This window comes from Macaca nemestrina, chromosome 1, assembly GCF_043159975.1.
Source record: "Macaca nemestrina isolate mMacNem1 chromosome 1, mMacNem.hap1, whole genome shotgun sequence".
In the NCBI taxonomy this organism is placed as follows: Eukaryota; Metazoa; Chordata; class Mammalia; order Primates; family Cercopithecidae; genus Macaca; species Macaca nemestrina.
This window is the reverse complement of record NC_092125.1, coordinates 6,068,192-6,089,754: the sequence shown is the minus strand read 5'-3', so window position 1 is coordinate 6,089,754 and position 21,563 is coordinate 6,068,192. Positions and strand designations below refer to the sequence as shown.

The window sequence follows — 21,563 nt, the reverse complement described above, 5'->3', positions numbered from 1 at the left end:
CATGATTTCCACACAATCTAGAAGAGTTTAGTAAGAAAAAAAAAGTTTTGTAAGACGAAAAAGGGCTAGCCAATTTTCCCAGCACCGTTTATTAAATAGGGAATCCTTTCCCCATTTCTTGTTTCTGTCAGGTTTGTCAAAGATCAGATGGCTGTAGATGTGTGGAAAACAGTGCGGCGATTCCTCAAGGATCTAGAACTAGAAATATCATTTGACCCAGCCATCCCATTACTGGGGACATACCCAAAGGATTATAAATCATGCTGCTATAAAGACACATGCACACGTATGTTTATTGCGGCACTATTCACAATAGCAAAGACTTGGAATCAACCCAAATGTCCATCGGTGACAGACTGGATTAAGAAAATGTGGCACATATACATCATGAAATACTATGCAGCCACAAAAAAGGATGAGTTTGTGTCCTTTGCAGGACATCGATGCAGCTGGACACCATCTTCTTAGCAAACTATCGCAAGAACAGACAACCAAACACCGCATGTTCTCACTCATAGGTGGGAAATGAACAATGAGAACACTTGGACACAGGAAGGGGAACATCACACACCAGGGCCTATTGTGGGGAGGGGGGAGGGAAGGGATAGCATTAGGAGATATACCTAATGTAAATGATGAGTTAATGGGTGCAGCACACCAACATGGCACATGTATACATATGTAACAGACCTGCATGTTGTGCACATGTACACTAGAACTTAAATTAAAAAAAAAAAAAAAGAGGAAAAAGGGGATATCAGCTGAAAGGTACTCAGGAAAGCTGGAAAAAGAAAATATAAGGAAAAAAAGTCTAAGGTCAATTATTCTAAGTGAAGTAACTCAGGAATGGAAAATCAAACACCACATGTTCTCACTTGTAAGTGGGAGCTAAGCTATGAGGATGCAAAGGTGTAAGAATGACAGGAATTAGCTTTTAATCCTTGTATCAATTATGAACCCGTTTAGAACATAGGCTCTGTGTTTCAGGTTTTTTTTTGCCTCCCCAACAGTGGCAAATATGGTCAGCGATTCATAAAAAATATGATTGATAATAGGATGCACCAGGGAAACTTTGAATCTGAATAGAGATCATGGTAATGAGATACGGGAAGAACAGAGAAGAAATTAGTGGTCCCTCTCCCTCCCAACTCCTTGCAATGGTATAAAAGCCAGTCAGCCAAATAATAAAGAGCCGTATTATTTTTGCTGAGTCAAGGATCCTGTATCGGGCCCCAAAACTTCAAAGGTAAGTATAAAGTAAAAATTCATAAGCATGTGGCTAAAAAGTTTTTTATTTCCATAGGTAAAAACAAATGTTGTTTCATTAAGGATTTGGTTTAGCTTGCATTTTTCCTTCTAAGTGATTAGCTCACTCACGCTCTCCCCTGCACCTCAAATAGAACAAGTATAGTGGTTTAAGGTTTACAAGGCACGGGAAGAAAAAAAAAAAAAAAAACCTGAGATATTAGCAAATTCACTTCATTTCATTTAAAATTCTCATTGCTTATACAACGCAGGAAAAAGTACACTTGTAAGAGACCCTGTAATAGCACACAGAGGGGGTAAAAAGTCAAGCTAGAAGTACATGAATGCTGGCACCAACTGGACCTATAAAATAGGACATATAAGGTTTTTACTTTGTATATGAGCAAAAAGTTCTAGATGTTCCCTAACCAGTAAAGACCAACTGTGAATCCCCTGTCTAGAGGCAATCCAGATGGAATGCTCAGTATCACTGGCTACGCAGCACGAACGCTTAGCAAGGTCAAATAGATACTTGGAAATTCTATCTCAAATAAAAGACAGAATTCTTATTACTACACTGCCTACAAATAAAAATACAGTACTTGTTTTTGGCATACAAAAAAGTACCCAGATGAGGCTTTAATGTGATAAGGCTGTAATTTTAAAAAATATACATGCCTTGTAAATACTTATAACTACATTTTCCCCTGAAGGCTTTTCCTGGTTTTGGCCCATCATTCAAGATTATTTTTCTCAGCAGTTAAAAGCAATGAACATAACCACATTTATGCGATTCTGTCATTAACTGGATCTCTTCTTTCTTTTTTATTAGACAGCACCTAATTTTAATACAGCCTCTGGCTTGTGGTAAAGCCACATCTGATCTTCAGTTCTTCTTGACATGCCTTTCATACAGATGTGTTACCATTGATCCTAAGAAATTCACCTAAGGAAATTCACCTAAGGTTTCCTAGAAATGTCATTCACATGAGTTCTGTATTTTAAACCATGACTTTGAAAATGAGCTATGTAAAAATCTTTAGAGTTTGACTTAAAAATTTTCAAATTGGAATCTTAAGCATTTAAACTATTCATGGCCTACTGATAATGAGCTAGATTTCTTTTAAAAAACAAAAGAGGCCAGGCACAGTGGCTCACACCTGTAATCTCAGCACTTTGGGAGGCTGAGGCAGGTGGATCATTTGAGGTCAGGAGTTCAAGACCAGTCTGGCCAACATGGTGGAACCCTGTCTCTATTAAAAATACAAAAATCAGCCAGGCATGGTGGCGGCGCCTGTAGTCCCAGCTACTCGGGAGGCTGAGGCAGGAGAATCCTTTGAACCTGGGAGGTGGAAGTTGCAGTGAGCCATGATCACGCCACTATACCGAAGCCTGGGCAAAAGAATGTGAGACTCTGTCTCAAAAAAAAAAAAAAAAAAAAAAAAAAAGGAAGAAAAAAATCCAACAAAACAACAACAAAAAACAAAGGAGACACAGACAAATTTGGGAAGACTCCAGGCATTATTTATTCAACAAAATTTATTTGGTATCAGTTGGGCATGGTGGCTTACCCCTGTAATCCTAGCACTTTGGGAAGCCGACGTGGGCAGATCACCTGAGGTCAGGAGTTCGAGACCAGCCTGGCCAACACAATGAAACCCCATCTCCACTAAAAATACAAAAAAATTAGCCAGGCGTGGTGGTATGCACCTGTAATCCCAGCTACTCGGGATGCTGAGGCACGAGAATTGCTTGAACCTGGGAGGCAGAGGTGGCAGTGAGCTGAGATCATGCCACTATACTCCAGCCTGTGTGACAGAGTGAGACTGTCTCAAAATAAAATAATTTTAAAAATTTATTTGGCATTTACAAAGCAATGGTTATGAATGATTTCATGATCTCACTGTACAATAAAGAATAAAAAGTTCAGTCAAGAGGCTTAAAGATTAATTTATGTATTGATTAACTCACATATTTGACTTACATATCAACTATAAGGAAGGTTCACAAAAAAGTCTCCTAATGAAAAGGAAAGATCTTTCTCTTCCATTAGTGGAAACTGTCAGTTAATTTATTAGACGTTAGTGGCATTGTGATTCAATAATAGAAGACCTTAACGAAAAAAATTTGGCAAACCCCATTCTTTATGCAACAAAAGTATGGAGAACTGGGACAGAGTTACTCTGAGCCACAAAAGGTTTAGGATGGGATAATAATGAATTGAAATTGGAGGTTTCTTTTGGGCAGCAAGAGCAATTTAATGAGTGACCTGATTACAAAAGCAGAGTTCGAACAAAGTACATGGAGTCTACTAGCTATCAAGAGACAGGGATTTAATTTTTTTTAAGGCACCTCAAATTATTGTCAATGAAATGTTTATCACTACAGATAAGTTACATTTGGTAAAATGTAGAAAGATTCTAGTCTCGAAACTAGACTTATGAATGTGCTTCAAATAAGCAGAGAAAGTCGCAAATAAAGAGGTAATTAAGAGGGTAACTTTGCAGGTTTTAGCAAACCCACGCTATCTCCACCAATGACAAAATCAGTAAGTTAAAAGAAGATGGTCTGATGTCATCTGACAGGAAAGTACTTAATAAACAAGACTCGAGATAGCCAGAATATTTTTAGAAACCCGGGTAGAGACTATGAGGAAGGAATAATGAAGTTTTAGGAAATGTGGGAAACTACAGAGAAATTGAAGAATCATTGTCATCTGAACCTATGGGCAGATGATTTATTTCCCTACTCTTGCTCTTTGGATCTGAGTAGCCCAACAAAATAACAGGGCCTAGACTTTAGATATTATGAATCAATAAATTATGTCTTAAAACTGACTTAGCAGATATGCCTTATTCCTTGATTAAGGTAGTTTTTATTTCCATAATATTTTCTCCAAAACAAAAAACATTTTGGTATTATCAAAGCTCACCTCCACTCACAACTCCAAATGTAGTATATCCTTCAATTATATTATAATTAAAGACTTGTTAGCTAAATTGCAATACACAGAAAAGCATTATATTACCTTATATACAATAAGAAAACCCATACCATTTAATTCTGACAACTAAATTGGTTCCTACCAACAAAACAAACAATAAAAGCACAAAGCTTTTAATAATGTATTAAAATTACAAGTAATTTGGTTTTTTACTGTTAAGATTACCACTCATTCATAACTGTAACTGCAAATATTTTAGGCTTGAAAAACATAAACCATAGTCCTATTTTAAAATGTTTTCAAAGAATTTGATCAGTATTCTTTTTACTTGAATTTCACTAATAAAATTATGTGTAAAAGACTCAGTAATAATAAAAGCTTTCTGTCTTACAATGCCAAGTGAGTTTCATTTGGGGTCAACAAACCAGGGAATGGGACTGATAGGTGTTCTGTGATACATTTATTTTTTTTTAGACAGAGTCTCACTCTGTCACCCTGGCTGGAGTGCAGTGGTGCGATCTCGGCTCACTGCAACCTCTGCTTCCCGAGTTTCAACAATTCTCCTGCCTCAGCCACCCGAGTAGCTGGGATTACAGGCACCCGCCACCACACCCAGCTAATTTTTGTATTTTTAGTAGAGATGGGGTTTCACCATGTTGCCCAGGCTGGTCTCGAACTCCTGACCTCAGGCGATCTGCCCGCCTTGGTCTCCCAAGTGCTGGGATTACAAACGTGAGCCACCGCACCCAGCCGACACATCTATTTAATGATCACTTTAATATTAAAAAATAAGCCACTTACATACCACTGTTTTTACTAAGAGGACAAAAACATTTGTAATAATTAAGTTTGGACTGAAAATTTGAACAAAGCATTGGCTGGGATTCTTAAGCACAAATAAGGTAAGCCTAGCATTTTATAAACTGTAGGAATGTAATGCTGATTCTGAAATTCCAAGTATATCTGGATTCTCACAAATTTAAATATGTGAGATCTACAGAAAATTGAAAACTCCAAATAAAGTTCTAACTATAATCATAAACCACTGTTTTCTCTGTATCCCTCTTAAATATAACTAACATTTATTGACTACTGACTATATGTCAAGCACTAGGTTAAGTATTTGCATCAACTTGTCACCTCTCTCAGGTTGGCACCATTAAGTCCATTTTCCAGATGAGATCACTAGAGCACAGTTAACTCACCCAGGGTCACAGACCTTGTGGTCGAGTTGGGTTTGAATCTCAGAACAAGAATATGGTCTGAGTCCACAGTCCATATTCTTCACCATTCAGCTACACTGCATCCCTGTCACTGAGGTTATCTCAGAGTTCAGCTGCATTTGCAGCTCCCTCACCATTCCCTGGTGACACCATTTACTGGCTCCAAGTATTTACTCTTTGCGAATGACTCTACATCGATGAGTCTAGCTCTCACGGCTTCCTGTTTCACAGCCACGGTTCAACTGTCTGCTAGATTTTTTCACAGGGCTATCCTTTAGGCATCTTGGTGTCAGTATGACCAAAATACAACCTATCTTCTTTTTCCATACCTTCTGGGTTCCCTACTCTCACCAATCTCCCATCTGATCAACCATGGAACCATTTTAAATTCTGCCTTACTATTCCAGCAACCATCAAAAGCTAGGCCTCTTGTGCCACACAGCCAAGTTGTGGATGCACAGGAAAAGTTCTTGAAGTAAATTAAAAGTGCTACTCTAGTGAACACAGGGATGATGTGAAAGCAAAACAGCCTAAATAGCCTAATGCTGATATGGACAAAGTCTGAGTGTCCGGATAGAAGATCAAAACAGCCACAACATTCCCTTAAGCCAAACGAATCCAGAGCAAAACCCGAACTCTCTTCAACTCTGTGAATGCTGACAGAGGTGAGGAAACTGCAAAAGAAAAGTTTGCAGAGGTCGGTTCATGAGGCTTGAGGAACAAAACCATCCCCTTAACATAAAAGTGCACAGAGAAGCAGCAAGTGCTGATACAGAAGCTGTAGCAAGTTATCCAGAAGATCTAGCTGAGATAACCGATTAAGGTGGTTATAATAACAACTGGTTTTCAATGTTGATAAAACAGCCTTTTATTGGAAGAAGATGCCATCTAGGACTTTCATAGCCAGAGAGAAGACAATGCCCAGCTTCAAAGCTTCGAAGGACAGGCTGACTCTCTTGTTAGGGGTTAATGTAGCTGGTGACTTTATGTTGGAAGCCAACGCTCATTTTCCATTCCAAAAGTCATAGGGCCCTTAAGAATTATGCTAAATCTACTCTGCTTGTGCTCTACACATGGAACAATAAAGCCTGGATTACGGCATATTTACAGTGTGGTTTACTAAATATTTTAAGCCCACTGTTGAGACAAACTGCTCAGAAAAAAAAGATTACTTGCAAAATATTACTGCTCATGGACAATGTACCTGGCTACCTAAGAGCTCTGACTGAGATGTACAAGGGGATTAATGTTGTTTTCATGCCTGCTAATAGCCATTCTGCAGCCCATGGACCACGGAGTCATTTTGACTTTTTGTTGTTGTTGAGGTAGAGTCTCGCTCTGTCCCAGGCTGAAGTGCGGTGGCACAATCTCGGCTCACTGCAATCTCCGCCTCCCAGATTCAAACGATTCTTCTGCCTCAGCCTCCCGAGTAGCTGGGATTACAGGCGCATACCACCACGCCCAGATAATTTTTTTCTATTTCTAGTAGAGATGGGGTTTCACTGTGTTGGCCAGGATGGTCTTGATCTCCTGACCTCGTGATCTGCCTGCCTCGGCCTCCCAAAGTGCTGGGATTACAGGTGTGAGCCACCGCGCCTGGCCCATTTTTGTCTTCTAAGCAGAAAATGTATTCCTTTATTTAAGAAATACATTTTGCAAGACTATAGCTGTCATAGGTAATGATTCCTCTAATATATCTGGACAAAGTAAACTGAAAATCTTTTGGAAAGGATTCACCATTCTATATGCCATTAAGGACATTCGTGATTCATAGAGGAGGTAAAAATATCAAGATTAACAGGAGTTTGGAAGAAACTGATTCCAACCCTCATAGATGACTTTGAGGGTTCAAGACTTCAGTGGAGGAAGTCACTGTAGATATGGTGGAAACAGCAAGAGCACTAGAAGGACTAGAGGTACAAGTGGAGCCTGAATATGGGACTGGATTGTTGCAATCTCATGATAAAACATTAACAGATGAGAAGCTGCTTCTTCTGGATGGGAAAAGAAAGTGGTATCTTGCAATAGAATCTACTCCTGGTGAAGCTGTTGTGAGCACTATTGACTTGACAACAAAGGATTCAGAATATTACATAAACTCAGTTGATAAGCCGGAGGCAGGGTCCGGGAGGACTGACTGTAGTTTCGAAAGAAGTTCTACTCTGGGTAAAACGCTATCAAGCAGCATTGCATTGCTACAAGGAAATCTTTCATCAAAGGAAGAGTCAATCAATGTGGCAGACTTCACTGCTGTCTTATTTTAATTAAGAAATCGCAGCCAGGCACGGTGGCTCACGCTTGTAATCCTGGCACTTTGGGAGGCCGAGGCGGGAGGATCATGAGGTCAGGAGAGCGAGACCATCCTGGCTATCACGGTAAAATCTCGTCTCTACTAAAAATACAAAAAATTAGCTGGGCGTGGTGGCGGTCACCTGTAGTCCCAGCTACTCGGGAGGCTGAGGCAGGAGAATGGCGTGAACACGGGAGGCAGAGCTTGCAGTGAGCCGAGATCGCGCCACTGCACTCCAGCCTGGGCGACAGAGTGAGACTCTGTCTCAAAAAAAAACCAAGAAATCGCTACAGTCACCCCAGCCTTCAGCAACCACCACCCTCAAATAAGTCAGCAGTCATCAGCAGGGATGTAAGACCCCATGCCAACAAAAAGCTGATGACTTACTAAAGGCTCAGATGATCACTGGTGTTTTTAGCACTAAAATATTTACTTGTTTAGGTATATACACTTTTTTAAGAAGCAGTGTTACTGCACACAGTATAGTGTGAACATAATTTTTATATGCACTAGGAAACAAAAAAAATTATGTGACTTACTTTATTGAGATATTTGCCTTACTATAGTGGTCTGAAACCAAACCTGCACTATCTTTGAGGTGTTACTGTAGATAATCATCCAGTATAATTTTTTGGTTAAATATATTTCATTTGGTCATCTGTAAAGCTGGTATTATAGCTCTATTTACCCTAATATTCATGAAAGTCTGCATCATGTCTTGTATTCCTATTAGATGGAAGTTAATATCTGTATTCATAACAGAGAAACTGAGGCAGGAGCTAACAAAGCACATGCATCAGGGATACCTGAAAGAAACTTTCCCTCGTCAAACTGAAGACCAAATATGCCATATCTCGCTTATATACTTTATATTCTAAATGGAGCTTGCTTTTGTGCTTTAAATTTAAATGCAGGTAAACAGTTACTATGTACAGATTAACAAAGTGCTGATCAAGTGAAATAGTCCTAAATTCTAAACAGAAAGAGTATGCTAAAGCATAAAACATTTTTGTAATACATTAAAACTCACTATTATATTTTTCAAATAAAAGTGTCTTTACTACTCTTCAAATATTGCTCTTAGCACAGGAGTCTTCTAGGTGACAGTAGTAGTTCATGTAAATAAATAAAATTATTTCTCATATTCTACTTAGTTTGTGATTCACAGCCATTTGAAAATGAATTTTCTCACGCTAAGCAAACTTATCACTGCCCTATAGAAAATTACATATCAACATTTCCTTCCATATTTTGTATTTTTCCTTCTTCCTTCCACTACCCTCCTTTTTTCTCCATATAAAATAAAACAAAAAAACCCCACTTCTCTAGCTTTGAGATATATGTCTGGAAAGTGTATCTTGAAAAATTAAAATCCCAAAGTCAAGTTTTATTAGCATAGTGCTACTGACAAACTAGAGGGATAAGGCATGAACATCACTGGAGGTTAAATAGCCTGGCCTTAAAGTCCTGCCATAGATAATAAAAAGTACACATTGATAATAGTAACACTATGCACATAGCAAAATAGAACCAAGTGAAAATACAGTGTATAACCCTTATTCCCTCTTTTGTTTGTATTACAACTATTTTTTTATTTGAGGGTAGGGAAGTGTATTTGGCTCAGAAGAAGGGTTTTAGTCTTTCTAGTTTGGGGTAGAGGGAGCTTGAGAGAGGAGGCCTCCTGCCAGGAGGCATCTAGACATACAGGCACCACTGGATCTTTATATGGACGTCTTTTTCAAGGGAAGGGGAAATATGATGAGACAAGAGTAAGACCTGTGGTTGCTAGCTGAGCCTGGAAGTACAAAAAATGTGTCAAGTTGCTCTCTCTACAAGCATTTTGTCGGCCCATAATGATCCATGGATGCCAAAGCACATATATGCCTTTCCTCTAACTAGAACAACTGGCTTAAAATGCTTCAGTAATTACTCTACTAAAAAGCTATTTGTATGTTAAAGCAAAAATGTTTCAAGCAGCACAATGAGATTAGAAAGGCATGTTTTCTCCAAGAATAAAAGCAATGACAAGTGAATAGTCTTTAAAAATAAAAAACTAAACATCAAACCAATGAGCCAGAAAAAACACAATTCACAGAAGTCAATGAAATAAAGAAAAAAAAGATGAACATTAAGATAGAGTAAAATTTTGTTGTTTTTTAAAACCATCTATGAAATATTATGTATAAACTCTTTAATAACGTTCTCAAGTATACAACTTGAAGATTAAGGTCTTAAAGACAGAAGTAAGCTTAGTATGTACACAGTGAAAATGTTTAGGTAACAAATGGTATAGTGCAATAAAATTTAACATCTCACAAACTTTAAACAAAAAATCCTTATATTTTAAGTACTATAACATCTGCTTGAGTATAAACTCTCTTCAAAGTTCAGCCATAGTAAGTTATTATGTTATTAATTAAAAATCATCAGCAGCATAAATTTTATTTTTTGTACATAATCTAAATCTAAAAGTTACTATAGACATATTTATTTAATCTTCAAAATAATCATATTTTGTTTTACTTACTAAAGGGTTGAACTGACCATACTTAATGAGCTCATAAAAGTATGAGTGAAAATCTGCTTACCCTAATTCTCTCCAGAGAGCATTAGCCACATCTCTAACACGTATACTATTACATCTTTGGAAGTTTAAAGGAAAGTAATCCATAAATTGCCTGCACAGTTCTTAATTATGTAGATCTGATACTGCCTCCCTTTCAAAGTTATACTTACTTATCACCATCTATAAAAGAAACTCTTAAAAAGGGAGGAGAGGGGAGAGAGAAAAGGTCAAAATAAATCAGTTCTACAATATGTTAGTGGCACAGGTATAGAAAAAAAAGGAAAAAAGTTGGATAGAGAGTAATACTACTGAGTAAACAGAGTTCACAGTTATCTGTGGATTTCAGTTCTTAGACTACTAGTACAAATGAAGTACAAGCTAAACTCTGTTACCAAGTTGTAACGTTCTTAGAAATTTTCAGTTCTTAAAGGTAAGTTCTGAAAACCAACCTGGCTATCTCTTCTCGATGAGCAGTCCAATCTCGGATGTAGTCTTCCTGCTCTTTAATCCGGTGCTTGAATGAAGAACTAGTAGGCATTGCTGATCCAGCGCTCTGCAAGCGAGTGGTTTTCAGGGCTGGAGAAGTACGTAGACGGGTATGTTTAGGGGAATTACGGTTTGATCCAAATTCATCTTCTGAGGTGGAAGCATAATCAGTAGGAAAGCGCCTCCATCTTGAATTTACTAAATTAGTTTAATTATTAAAAAAAGAATTATTATGTTATCATTTAAAGGAGGTAAAAGTCATGACTTCAAAACACCATGAGAGCGCACACACAGCACAATTTTCAAAAACTGACATACACATACCTCACAAAAACCATAAGTCTACTACTCCTTAGAGATAGAAACATTACACTTTGGTGAATTAAAAACAATGAAGAATCAAAAACATCGAAAGACCATGTTTTCCATAGTGTGGTGAATAAACATTCAGATGAAAAATTTCACTAATGATAAACAACTAAGCAAGCTCTATCCATCGATGTTTAACTGGAGCACTTTTCAATTGCAAATATTTCTTATTTGAGTGAGAATATGAATTTTTCCAAAAAAAAAAAGACAGTAACAACATCAACGACAACAAAAATAAAAACAAGGGAAAAGATTTCCTCATGCCACATGGACTTTCAACATGGAGATGGTAAAAACTCTCTTTTCCCAACACACAGACGTGCATAATTCCGGCTGTGGAAATTATGCCTTTATGGCAGAAAAAAAAACATTACCTCTGTCATTCAACATCCTGTTACGCTATGGTTGGAAAAAATCTTTTTACATATGGTAAAAAACACAACAAAGCATCTTCAGTACAACCCTCTGCTGCTTTGACACTGAAAGCATATGGTGAAAATAGACAATGGCATAAAATCTACAAAAAGCAAAACTCTACAAGCTTTTGTCACAACCATTGACATTGAAGGCACAGGAGATACTGTGAAGAGTCACATTAAAGAAAGTGGCAATCACTTTCTTATTTACAGTTAGTAAAGACATTTAAAAAAATGGCATTGCTGAAACATTTAAAAAATCAGAAGACAAAGCAGACACTTTACTACTGTTAATATGAGAATCAAACATACAAATAATTTGTGAAGCATCAATAGAGGTAAAAAAGAGAAATAAAGGCTAATTCCTGGTAAACTTCACAAGGGTAGGAACCATGTCTGTTTAATCCAGTAACGTATATCTAGCACTTAGCTGAGTGTTGGCTAGCAAATTTTTAACAAATATTTTGGAAAAAATGTAAGACTTCCTGGATATAAACACTTACTTTTCCGAAACCTAGTGAAAAGCATTAAATGTTATCGGCATTTTAAAGTAATAAAACCTTAGCATCTTTTTCCTTTTCAATAGAAACTGACCCTAAGCTGCATAGAACCCAGAATTTCCTCCACTTGAATTTTATGCCTTTTATATCTTTTCCTCCAAAAAGTACATTTTTACCTGGGGATCTCTAAGGCTGAGCTTGCTCTCAGATAAAACTGGCATACATTGCCACCAGAACCGGCTTAAGAAACAGAGAACTCTATAATGAGGAATATGCCATAAATTGGAGCCTATCGATCTGTCCTCATTCACACCCCTATCTGGAGATCCTGATGTTTGGAACGACATTCATTCATAGATATGAGAGAATGAACATATGCAGAAAGTTCATGGCTCTCTGTAAAAGTGTATGCAAATGCATATACTAGGTAATTAGTCATAGATTTTTTTTGAGGAGCTTAAACATAATTTCTGATTTTAACACTGTAAGATAATTTATTAACATAGATACTATTTTTACCATGGTGATAATGTACTCATTTCTAGATATAAAAACTTCCATGAGTTGAAGTGATCCTGAGACTTGAAACCAATTTTAGGAAAAGTTTAGGAACAAGAGTAGAGAGGTTTAGAAAGAATTAGAAATATGGCAGGCAAAATCAGAAATACTGTAAACAAATCTGTACTTCTCAAAAAAGTGTTTCATTAAATGCTAAATGTGTGTTTTTTTGCTATCTTACAATAGTGTTCATAAGGAAAAAAAAATCAATTGTTACATCAAATTTCCTGATTTTTGATTAGGCAACTATGGTCACCATACATATGATTGGAAACTAGAGAGAAAAGAAAAGCAATTAACAAAGAGCTTTAATAAACTGGAGAACATATGAAAACATAAGTATGATAAAACTAAGACAGTTAATTTCGAGGTAACTTAGAAAGAATGGCATCGATGGCTGACTACATGAAAGCAGAATGAGAGACTGAGTGCCAAGTACTGTTAATATATGTTAAATGTCAGGTGACCACATATAAGCAGAGCCATGCTAGAATTAACTTTAAATAGTCTGAGCTCAGGATCAAAAAGCAATTACATTTTGAGGAAAAAAGTAAGAGAAAAACTTCCTTTTCACAAACTTTCCATCTCTTTTCATAGGTTGGTCTACCTAGAAGTCAGTAAGAATAGTAAAGCTACTAATAATATCTTTTAAAAGCAATCAGAGGCCGGGTGCAGTGGCTCACGCCTGTAATCCCAGCACTTTGGGACACTGAGGCGGGCAGATCACAAGGGCAGGAGGTTGGGACCCTCCTGGCCAACATGGCGAAACCCCATCTCTACTAAAAATACAAAAATTAGCCAGGCGTGGTGGTGCATGCCTGTAATCCCAGCTACACGGGAGGCTAAGGCAGGAGAATCACATGAACCCAGGAGTCAGAGGTTGCAGTAAGCTGAGATTGCACCACTGACTCTGGCCTGGTGACAGAGCCAGACTCCGTCTCAAACACAAAAAGAAAAGCAATCAAAAGAAATACAGCATATTTTAAAAAGTAAAAGGTAACATCTTTAGGTACGTTCTTTTAAAATCGAGGAGGAAACTGGATAAAATAATCAGCATATAGCACAGAAATAAAAATGTGATTAAAAATTATTAAGTAATTAAGAGCTCCCTTTGCCAGTGGAAAACATATCACACACGGTGTACTATGAAGAAAAGCTCCAGTTACCTCTGGACACACTGAGTCTGTGTAACAACGAACAGCAGAGCAGAGACTGAGTGAAATGATGGCTACTGGTGGAGAAGGAACTGGGAAAGGGAGTTCAATGCAAGGCCCTTTAACCTATTATTTCTCAAAGAATTAATTTCAAAACTTTTTGCTTTCTTAACATTTGCTTCCAAACTATACCAGCTACCCAACTTTTTTTTTTCCCTAAATTCTCTACCACCCGCTAATTAACACCAAAGAAACTTCAAGTTAAAATATTTTAACTTTTCCCCCATCTACTTATTTCATAGAATTTTGGAACCGAATGACCTTTGACATGAGTCTAAATTCTTCCATTTACAGAGAAGAAACAGGCCCAGAGAGGTCTTACCTTGCTAAAATCACAGTATAAGCCAGGTCTATGGACTCCCAGACTTCAAAACTAATTCTCTGAGATTCCAAGTGTTGTATACATTCTACACTTTTGTTTCCAGTAAGTTTTTTTTTTGAGATGGAGTGTCCCTCTGTCACCTGGGCTGGAGGGCAATGGCGCCATCTTGGCTCACTGAAACCTCCACCTCCCAGGTTCAAGTGATTCTCCTGCCCTCAGCCTCCAGAGTAGCTGGAATTATAGGCACCCGCCACCATGTCTGGCGAATTTTTGTATTGTTAATAGAGACGGGGTTTCACCATGTTGGCGAGGCTGATCTCGAACTCCTGACCTCAGGTAAACTACCTGCGTCAGCCTCCCAAAGTCCTAGGATTATAGGCATGAGCCACCGTGCCCAGTCAAGTTGTTTTAAAAAGACAATGTAAATTTCTCATGTAATGATAGTTTTTCTGATTTCTGATTTCTACCTGTGTTGAAGAAAAACTTTTTCTTTCTCTTGAATTTTATTCAGCTTAAGTAACAATTTATAAAAATAAATTAGATTTTCTTAATATATTATTAGGCTCATTTGATGGGTTGATATTACTAAGGCATTTAAAGGTGTTTGAAATGCCAATCTCTAAGAGACTTATTGGTTAGTAAAGGCCTAGACAGCATATATATTAAAATGAAAGTTCCAAGATGGGCTTGATTAAGCTCGTAGCTAGAGCTACAGCATTCATTACAAAATTTAGTTTTTAATTATAAAATAGGCAACATTCCCTCTTGTGTTGTAGTACTAAACTACTATATTCACTACAAAAACATACTATCATTTATGATGTCTAGAGAATTAAAAAGGAAAAAAAGAGTTGTTAGTATCGTATTTCTGTGACTGTTCCAATTTCTTTGTTGGCATTAAAACGTGCAACTATAGATTTTGCAAACACACTTCAAAAAACACACATTGCATCTTCATACTATATCAGAATATTTTAGTGGAAAATTACCACAAACATGTTTTGCATGTATATTTATGAGCATGCAGCAATAAGATCAGTTGGGGAGAAAAACTGCTGACAATGCTGTTTTGTCCTTTGACCTGGAGAAAGAGTTAATTCAAGCCATGCATGTCCAACATTTAATTTCTACTGTCTATAAACTGTGAAGATTAGAATTAAAAAGGGACAGCAAACAGTCTAAAAAAATTTTTTTTTTTTTTTTTTTTTTTTTGAGACTGAGTCTGGCTCTGTCGCCCAGGCTGGAGTGCAGTGGCCGGATCTCAGCTCACTGCAAGCTCCGCCTCCTGGGTTTACGCCATTCTCCTGCCTCAGCCTCCCGAGTAGCTGGGACCACAGGCGCCCGCCACTTCGCCCGGCTAGTTTTTTTTTTGTATTTTTTAGTAGAGATGGGGTTTCACCGTGTTAGCCAGGATGGTCTCGATCTCCTGACCTCGTGATCCGCCCGTCTCGGCCTCCCAAAGTGCTGGGATTACAGGCTTGAGCCACCGCGCCCGGCCAAAAAATTTTTAAGGATATTAACATAATGTTTTTATTTTCTAAAATGTGCACTTAAAACATAATGAAAACCAAGGGCTTTATTTTGATAATTCAAGGTCTTTAAATTTAAATATATCTTGCCAAAATAAATCTGGATATCTCAGTTACAACTTGGTATCAAGAATCACTGAAGGAGGCCAGGTGCCTGTAATCCCAGCACTTTGGGAGGCTGAGACAGGAGGACAGATCAGCCTAACCAATATGGTGAAACCTCGTCTCTACTAAAAATACAAAAAATTAGCCGGGCCTGGTGGCACACGCCTGTAATCCCAGCTACTTGGGAGGTTGAGGCAGGAGAATCACTTGAATCCGGGAGGCAGAGGTTGCAGTGAGCTGAGATCATGCCATTACACTCCAGCCTGGGCAGCAAGAGCAAGACTCTGTCTCAAACAAACAAACAAACAAACAAACAAACAAAAAATCATTGAAGGAATGTTTTGGGGGAAAAAAAACTAGTTAAACTCCTAGAAGCAAATTGCAAATTACATCAGAGAAACATAACAGAACTCTTCTCTTAATGCTAAATCTGAGATTTCCAATCTTCTATTTTTATTACACGTTACTTTAAAAAAACTTTTTTTTTTTTTTTTTTAATGGAGACAGGGTCTCACTTGTCCCAGGCTGGAATGAAGTAGTGTCATCACAGCTCACTGAAGCCTTGAACTCCTGGGCTCAAGTAATCCTCCAACTTTGCCCTCCCCTAAAACACTGGGATTACAAGCAGGAAACACTGTGCTGGCCTAAAACTATTTTAAAAACATCATCTAAAATATGGAATTGGAAACATTACAGAATTATTTTTACATATCCAATTGGGACAATATCAAAGGTGCTAAGTTCAGATTATTTCCAAGGTCTTTAAAGTTTATACCGTGCACAGCAACACTGATCAGTATGATTTAACATTCTTTTAAGTCATGTTTCAAAAGATAAAAATTTTCTTTTTTTTTTCCATTCAAAATAGTATAATTATCTTAAACAGAAATGTTATAATATCAAAGGCACCTAAATTAGCAAAATCAAACAGGTATGTTTGTTTGTTTGTTTGATGACCTTCTCCATACAGCTATTATAGTATGTTCACACTGAATGAAAGATCCTGGCTACTGTCCTAGATAAGATGTAATACTATAAATGGGTACCTTGAGAGAATCTGAATATACAATCCCAGATTACAATGTGGCTTTATGCTCATAAGGTGGAACAGAGAATATAAACTGGGTAAAACATTTTAGTAAACAATACCAAAACCTTTATATGGTATATTGACCTTGCATATACTCCTGATAATAATCCAGTAGATTCCAGCTGTCTTCTGGAAGCTTGCATACAAGTAAACACTCAAACTATTTCTTAGAGCTAGAATAAATATGGCAGAACAACAACAGGCTGGGGATTAAAAGCCTTTGATTCTCATTCCGCCCCTGCCACAGCCATGTGCCCAGGGCAGGTTATTTCCTCTCTTGGCCTCAGTTCCCTTAAGGGAATAACTCTTCTAACTCTTAAATTCCATGATTCTCATTATTTAATATACTGCTAGTAAGTATGAAAAGACCAAAATCATATACTTCAATTTGTCCTAGGGAATTTCATATACAATTCAAGGTTATTTTTGGACACAGAAAACTGAGTATTTATCAAGTTCTGTATTCAAAGAAGCAGAAAATGAAATGTAGCTTTATATATAGCATCTTACAGTTGTTTCTTAGACTTGCTGAAGTAATCATATTTAGCTTGGATCTCAAGCCTTATCCTAAATATCAAGGAATAAAACCACATCATGTGTTAAGAGGTACTCCAAGCTACCTGGTAACACAGAAATTATGTTAAGACAGGAAAATACACACATATCTTAATGGAGATGAGGTGATAAAACACGGAGTATAGCAGAAGAAATTTCTTCAGGAAATGCAGCAGAGATGAAATGTGAATTGAAGAAGTAGAACCATAAGCAACAACAGAATGAAAAAAAAAACCAAAATAGTTAGTTTTAAAATATTTGGCAATAAATTTATGAACCACCAACCAAAGCTTCAAGTGTGGAAATGAGGACTGGGGTAATAAGGAAAATGTTGTCTAATTTTTTTTTGGAATCATGATTATATGTTATCCGGCTTCAGCCTACATCCATTTCTACCATAGACAGTGACCATCATTACCAAACCCACTGACCAGCAAAGAGAGAGAGGTGAATGGAGTGGAGGAAAGCAGCAGTGAAAAGAGGAAGAAAAGTGAAAAAAGTATCATATGCAAAGTACCGTTCCTTTAGGGTCTTGTAGGATATAGTGTGGTAGATGTAAACCAATCAAAAATAAAAAGATGAAATTTCCTATCAACTTCCCCTCCACTTTTAACTCAAGACTTAGGGCTCACTGAGATGTCTGCCTACTGAAAATCATCACGCATCTGCAAGCCTGTTATAACAGCTGGCCTCCCACACTGGCCTTTGCAGCCACGCCCACAAAGGAGACTCATTATGAAGTAATGAGAACAGGCTTACAGGATACAAACAAATATCCACCTCATGACTCTTCGGTCACACATGTCTCTCAATGGCTTCAGCTCTGAACACAAAGTATGTAAGCAAACAAATATAACAACATCAGTTAAATTCTGGTGGAGAGTAAGTAGTTTTTGTAGTTATTATATTCAATTACACCTAATTACTAGAGTTAAACGATGTAACAGCACTTTTTGAGATAATGCTCATAACCAGTTAAATTTCTACAGCCCAGTTTGGCCAATATATGCTGAGTGATTCCCCATGAATCCATCTTCTTCCACTGAAATAAATTAAGGGTTAGTTTTCACCTGCTCCAACTATAAACAGATTTAACTTTAAAAAGTATAGGTAAAGTATGTGAGACATTTCAAAATAGGTAGGGAAAAAAAAGAACAAAACATTGATTATTTAACTCTGAAAGAAGTAATAAAGCATATGCTGCTTTTCTTCAAGTTCTTAAGGGCTTTGAATTATGTGAGGATATTTAAAGGTTAAACACGCTTTTAGAAGCACAATGTTAATTCCTATACTTTAAACCAGATAATGCCAGATAATCTAATTTTGACACACACACATCCAAATATATCACCAACTGGAGAATTAAAACTCCTAAATCAGTTCAATGAATTCCTAATTTTGAAATCACTATTTTGCCCCAGGACTTTAATTGGAAGTATATATAACTTCTGACTTTTCCATTTACTATGCTACATAAAACTATTTCATGGAACCTCCCCCGCCACCTCATATATCATAACTTTTGTTTTGAACGAGTATCTTGGGAAGACAACTAGACACTTTTTTTTTTAAAAAGGAACCCCAAAATATACAACATGCTAATGCTATTAGAAATCTGGATCCAATTTACCTGAAGCAGAGCCATGAGCTGAGGTCATACTTTTGACCTTGGAGTCTGAGAGTCGAGAGATACTGTTAGCTCTAATTCTAGGAGAAAATTTATCTGATGGTACTAATCTGGCTCCACTTCTAATGATGGCTTCTGCGGTCCTCGAAGAGGCACTACTTCTAGAAATTGTTGCTTCAGAGTCACTACGAGCTGACAGTGAGCCAAGTCGTGTTCTACGAGGCTGAGCCAATAAATCAATCCGAGAGATGTTACGCCTTCCTGTGGGAGGTTTTGATGTAGAACTTGTTGTGGATACTTCAGAAGCAACAGATGCTTTGTCAGCATCGGCAAGTTCACTGTCTGAAGCTTCACCAAGTCGTGCTCTGCGCAAGAGGGAAGTCCTGGTAGGTCGTGGCCTTGGAAGGGTGGTCGATTTACTGGATGAACCAGATACTACCGGAGAAGTCTTAGATTTCGTTACTTTACTTCCTTCCAGTTTGGAATGTACATGCTCATCAGCTGAGGTAAGTGGAGTCCGTCCATGAGGTTTACAGGAGTAAGTTTCTTGATCAGATGACATAATATCAGAGATGGCAGAATGAGGTACACTAGAGGTTTGATCATCATCGGTTAGGTCTACCGAAGGCTGTCTTATTCTCCCACTGGATTGAACAAATTTACGACCATCTGCTCTTGAACCCACATCTGTGGAACGACTTTTTGTTTTCTTTTCCATTTTTTCCCTAGTACCTGAAGATGACGATTTTGTAACATCTTTGGAAGGAGAACCTGTGGAACACCTATCTTTATAGAGGCTAGTGAAACTCTTTCGCTTTTGGGTTGATTTTCTTTCAGTTTCTCCAGTAACCAGACTGATTGTACTAGCTGTATCTACATCAGATTCTGGTGAAATAGAATTGTCTCTATTATAACTGGGAGTGTCTGGTCCTTCATCAGTTTTATTATCTTCACGTAGTTTAGCTTCTAGAAAAGCCATGACTGCTTCTGTGTCTTTTAGAATAAGGGTTGTGTCCATACTAGAATCAGGATCTAAAGACTCACTTCTTTCTCGTATTCTACTTGCAGATGTTAATGCTAAAGAAGAAGGAGTAGAGGAAGTCTGTTTATTTATATGAGGAATAAGTTCTATGGGTATGTTTGGGCTGGGTTTTTCTATAGTGAAGCTCCCTTGTCGCACTAATGACTTGGAGGATTCCTTCTTGTCTCCTCCCTTTGGAGTCTGACTTTTCAGAATTTCCTCAGCTTTTCTTCTTTTGCTCTCACTTTGTGCCACTCTGTCTCCTTTGCCTGTAGAATGTCCTGAATTTTTTTCTGGAGGTTGTGATTCTTGTTTAAAAGGTTCCTCCCTACATTTATCTGTCTGACCTGAAACGTTTTTGGAAGACAATTTAGTAGGTGTCCACTGAGCCTCCTCCCTTTGTTCTTGTTGTTGAAGTTTTGCTAATGTTTGCTTTACCAAAGAAGTTTCCTTATCAGGTTCATTTTTCTCCTTTCCAGGAGCAGAGCTGCCTAAGTGAAGTAGGGTTTTATTATCTCCACCAGTTTTGAGAGTTTCTCCATTTACTGCCCTGTTCATTTTACTCAAGGGTCTGTCGGCATCTTGTTTATCTTTCTGGTATACCTGTGTAGGTGCTTCTTTCTCCTGAAGTTCTGTGTCTTGTTTTTCTCCTATCTCTGACCTCTGTGTTATAACCTTTGCTCTGTGGCTCTCAAGAGACTTTTCTTCATTTGGAAGCTGGGGAAGAGTTCGTCTCCTTCTCTCTCCCTGGCTAGCCAAGGAAGTTGCAGAGCCAGTACTTCTCACTGTCATGCCAGACTCACTGATTTCTGTCTCTATAAAATAAAAACCACAAAGAAGGAATTGGCTAAGACAAAAAAATAAAAATAAAAGGAGCACCCTACAGTTGTCTGTCAGTATCCACAAAGACTGGTTCCAGACCCCTTCTTCCCCCAGGATACCAAATTCCAAGGATGCTTAAGTACCTTATATAAAGTGATGTAGTATTTGTATATAACCTACTCACACCCTCCCATATACTTTAAATCATGTCTAGATTACTTATAATACCTATTACAATGTAAAAGCTATGTAAATAGTTGTTAATACTGTATTGCTTAGTGAATAAGTACAAAAAATAAAGTCTATACATGTTCGGTGGGGACGCGATCATTTCTTTTTCCCTCTCAAATATTTTCAGTCCTCAGGTGAATTCACAGATGCAAAACTCACTAATACAAAACCTATGGATGCAGAGGGCCAGCTATATTACATTACATTTTGAGATGTAATTAAAAATGACTTAGCCTAAAAAACAAGTGAGCCAGCATTGTGACTAAGTAGTTTAAAAAGTAAGTACAATTTCAAGCTGCACAAAAAAGCAATTCCTAGAGGAGTCAGGAAGGCCAATTGTATGAGATGAAAATTAGAGTCATCTGATCATTTTTCTCCTTTCATATATTTAATTTTCTATTTATTAATTGACAAAAATTATGTATCTGTGTGGTGTATAACATGATGTTT

At 37.5% G+C, this 21,563-nt stretch overlaps 1 protein-coding gene across 10 annotated transcripts in view; it reads right to left on the bottom strand.

Moving 5' to 3' along the window:
• Nucleotides 1-21,563, bottom strand: part of LOC105474672 (centrosomal protein 170) — a 128,195-nt gene that overhangs the window by 20,705 nt on the left and 85,927 nt on the right. For 8 of the 10 annotated variants that reach the window (XM_011729492.3, XM_011729494.3, XM_011729495.3 and 5 more), the window contains 2 exons: nt 19,043-20,875; nt 10,718-10,952 (listed from right to left, as the gene is read on the bottom strand). In XM_011729492.3, coding sequence (XP_011727794.2) covers nt 10,718-10,952; nt 19,043-20,875 — 2,068 coding nt within the window. The remainder of the gene's footprint in view (nt 1-10,717; nt 10,953-19,042; nt 20,876-21,563) is intronic. The other 2 variants (XM_011729496.3, XM_011729503.3) reach the window with 1 other exon arrangement.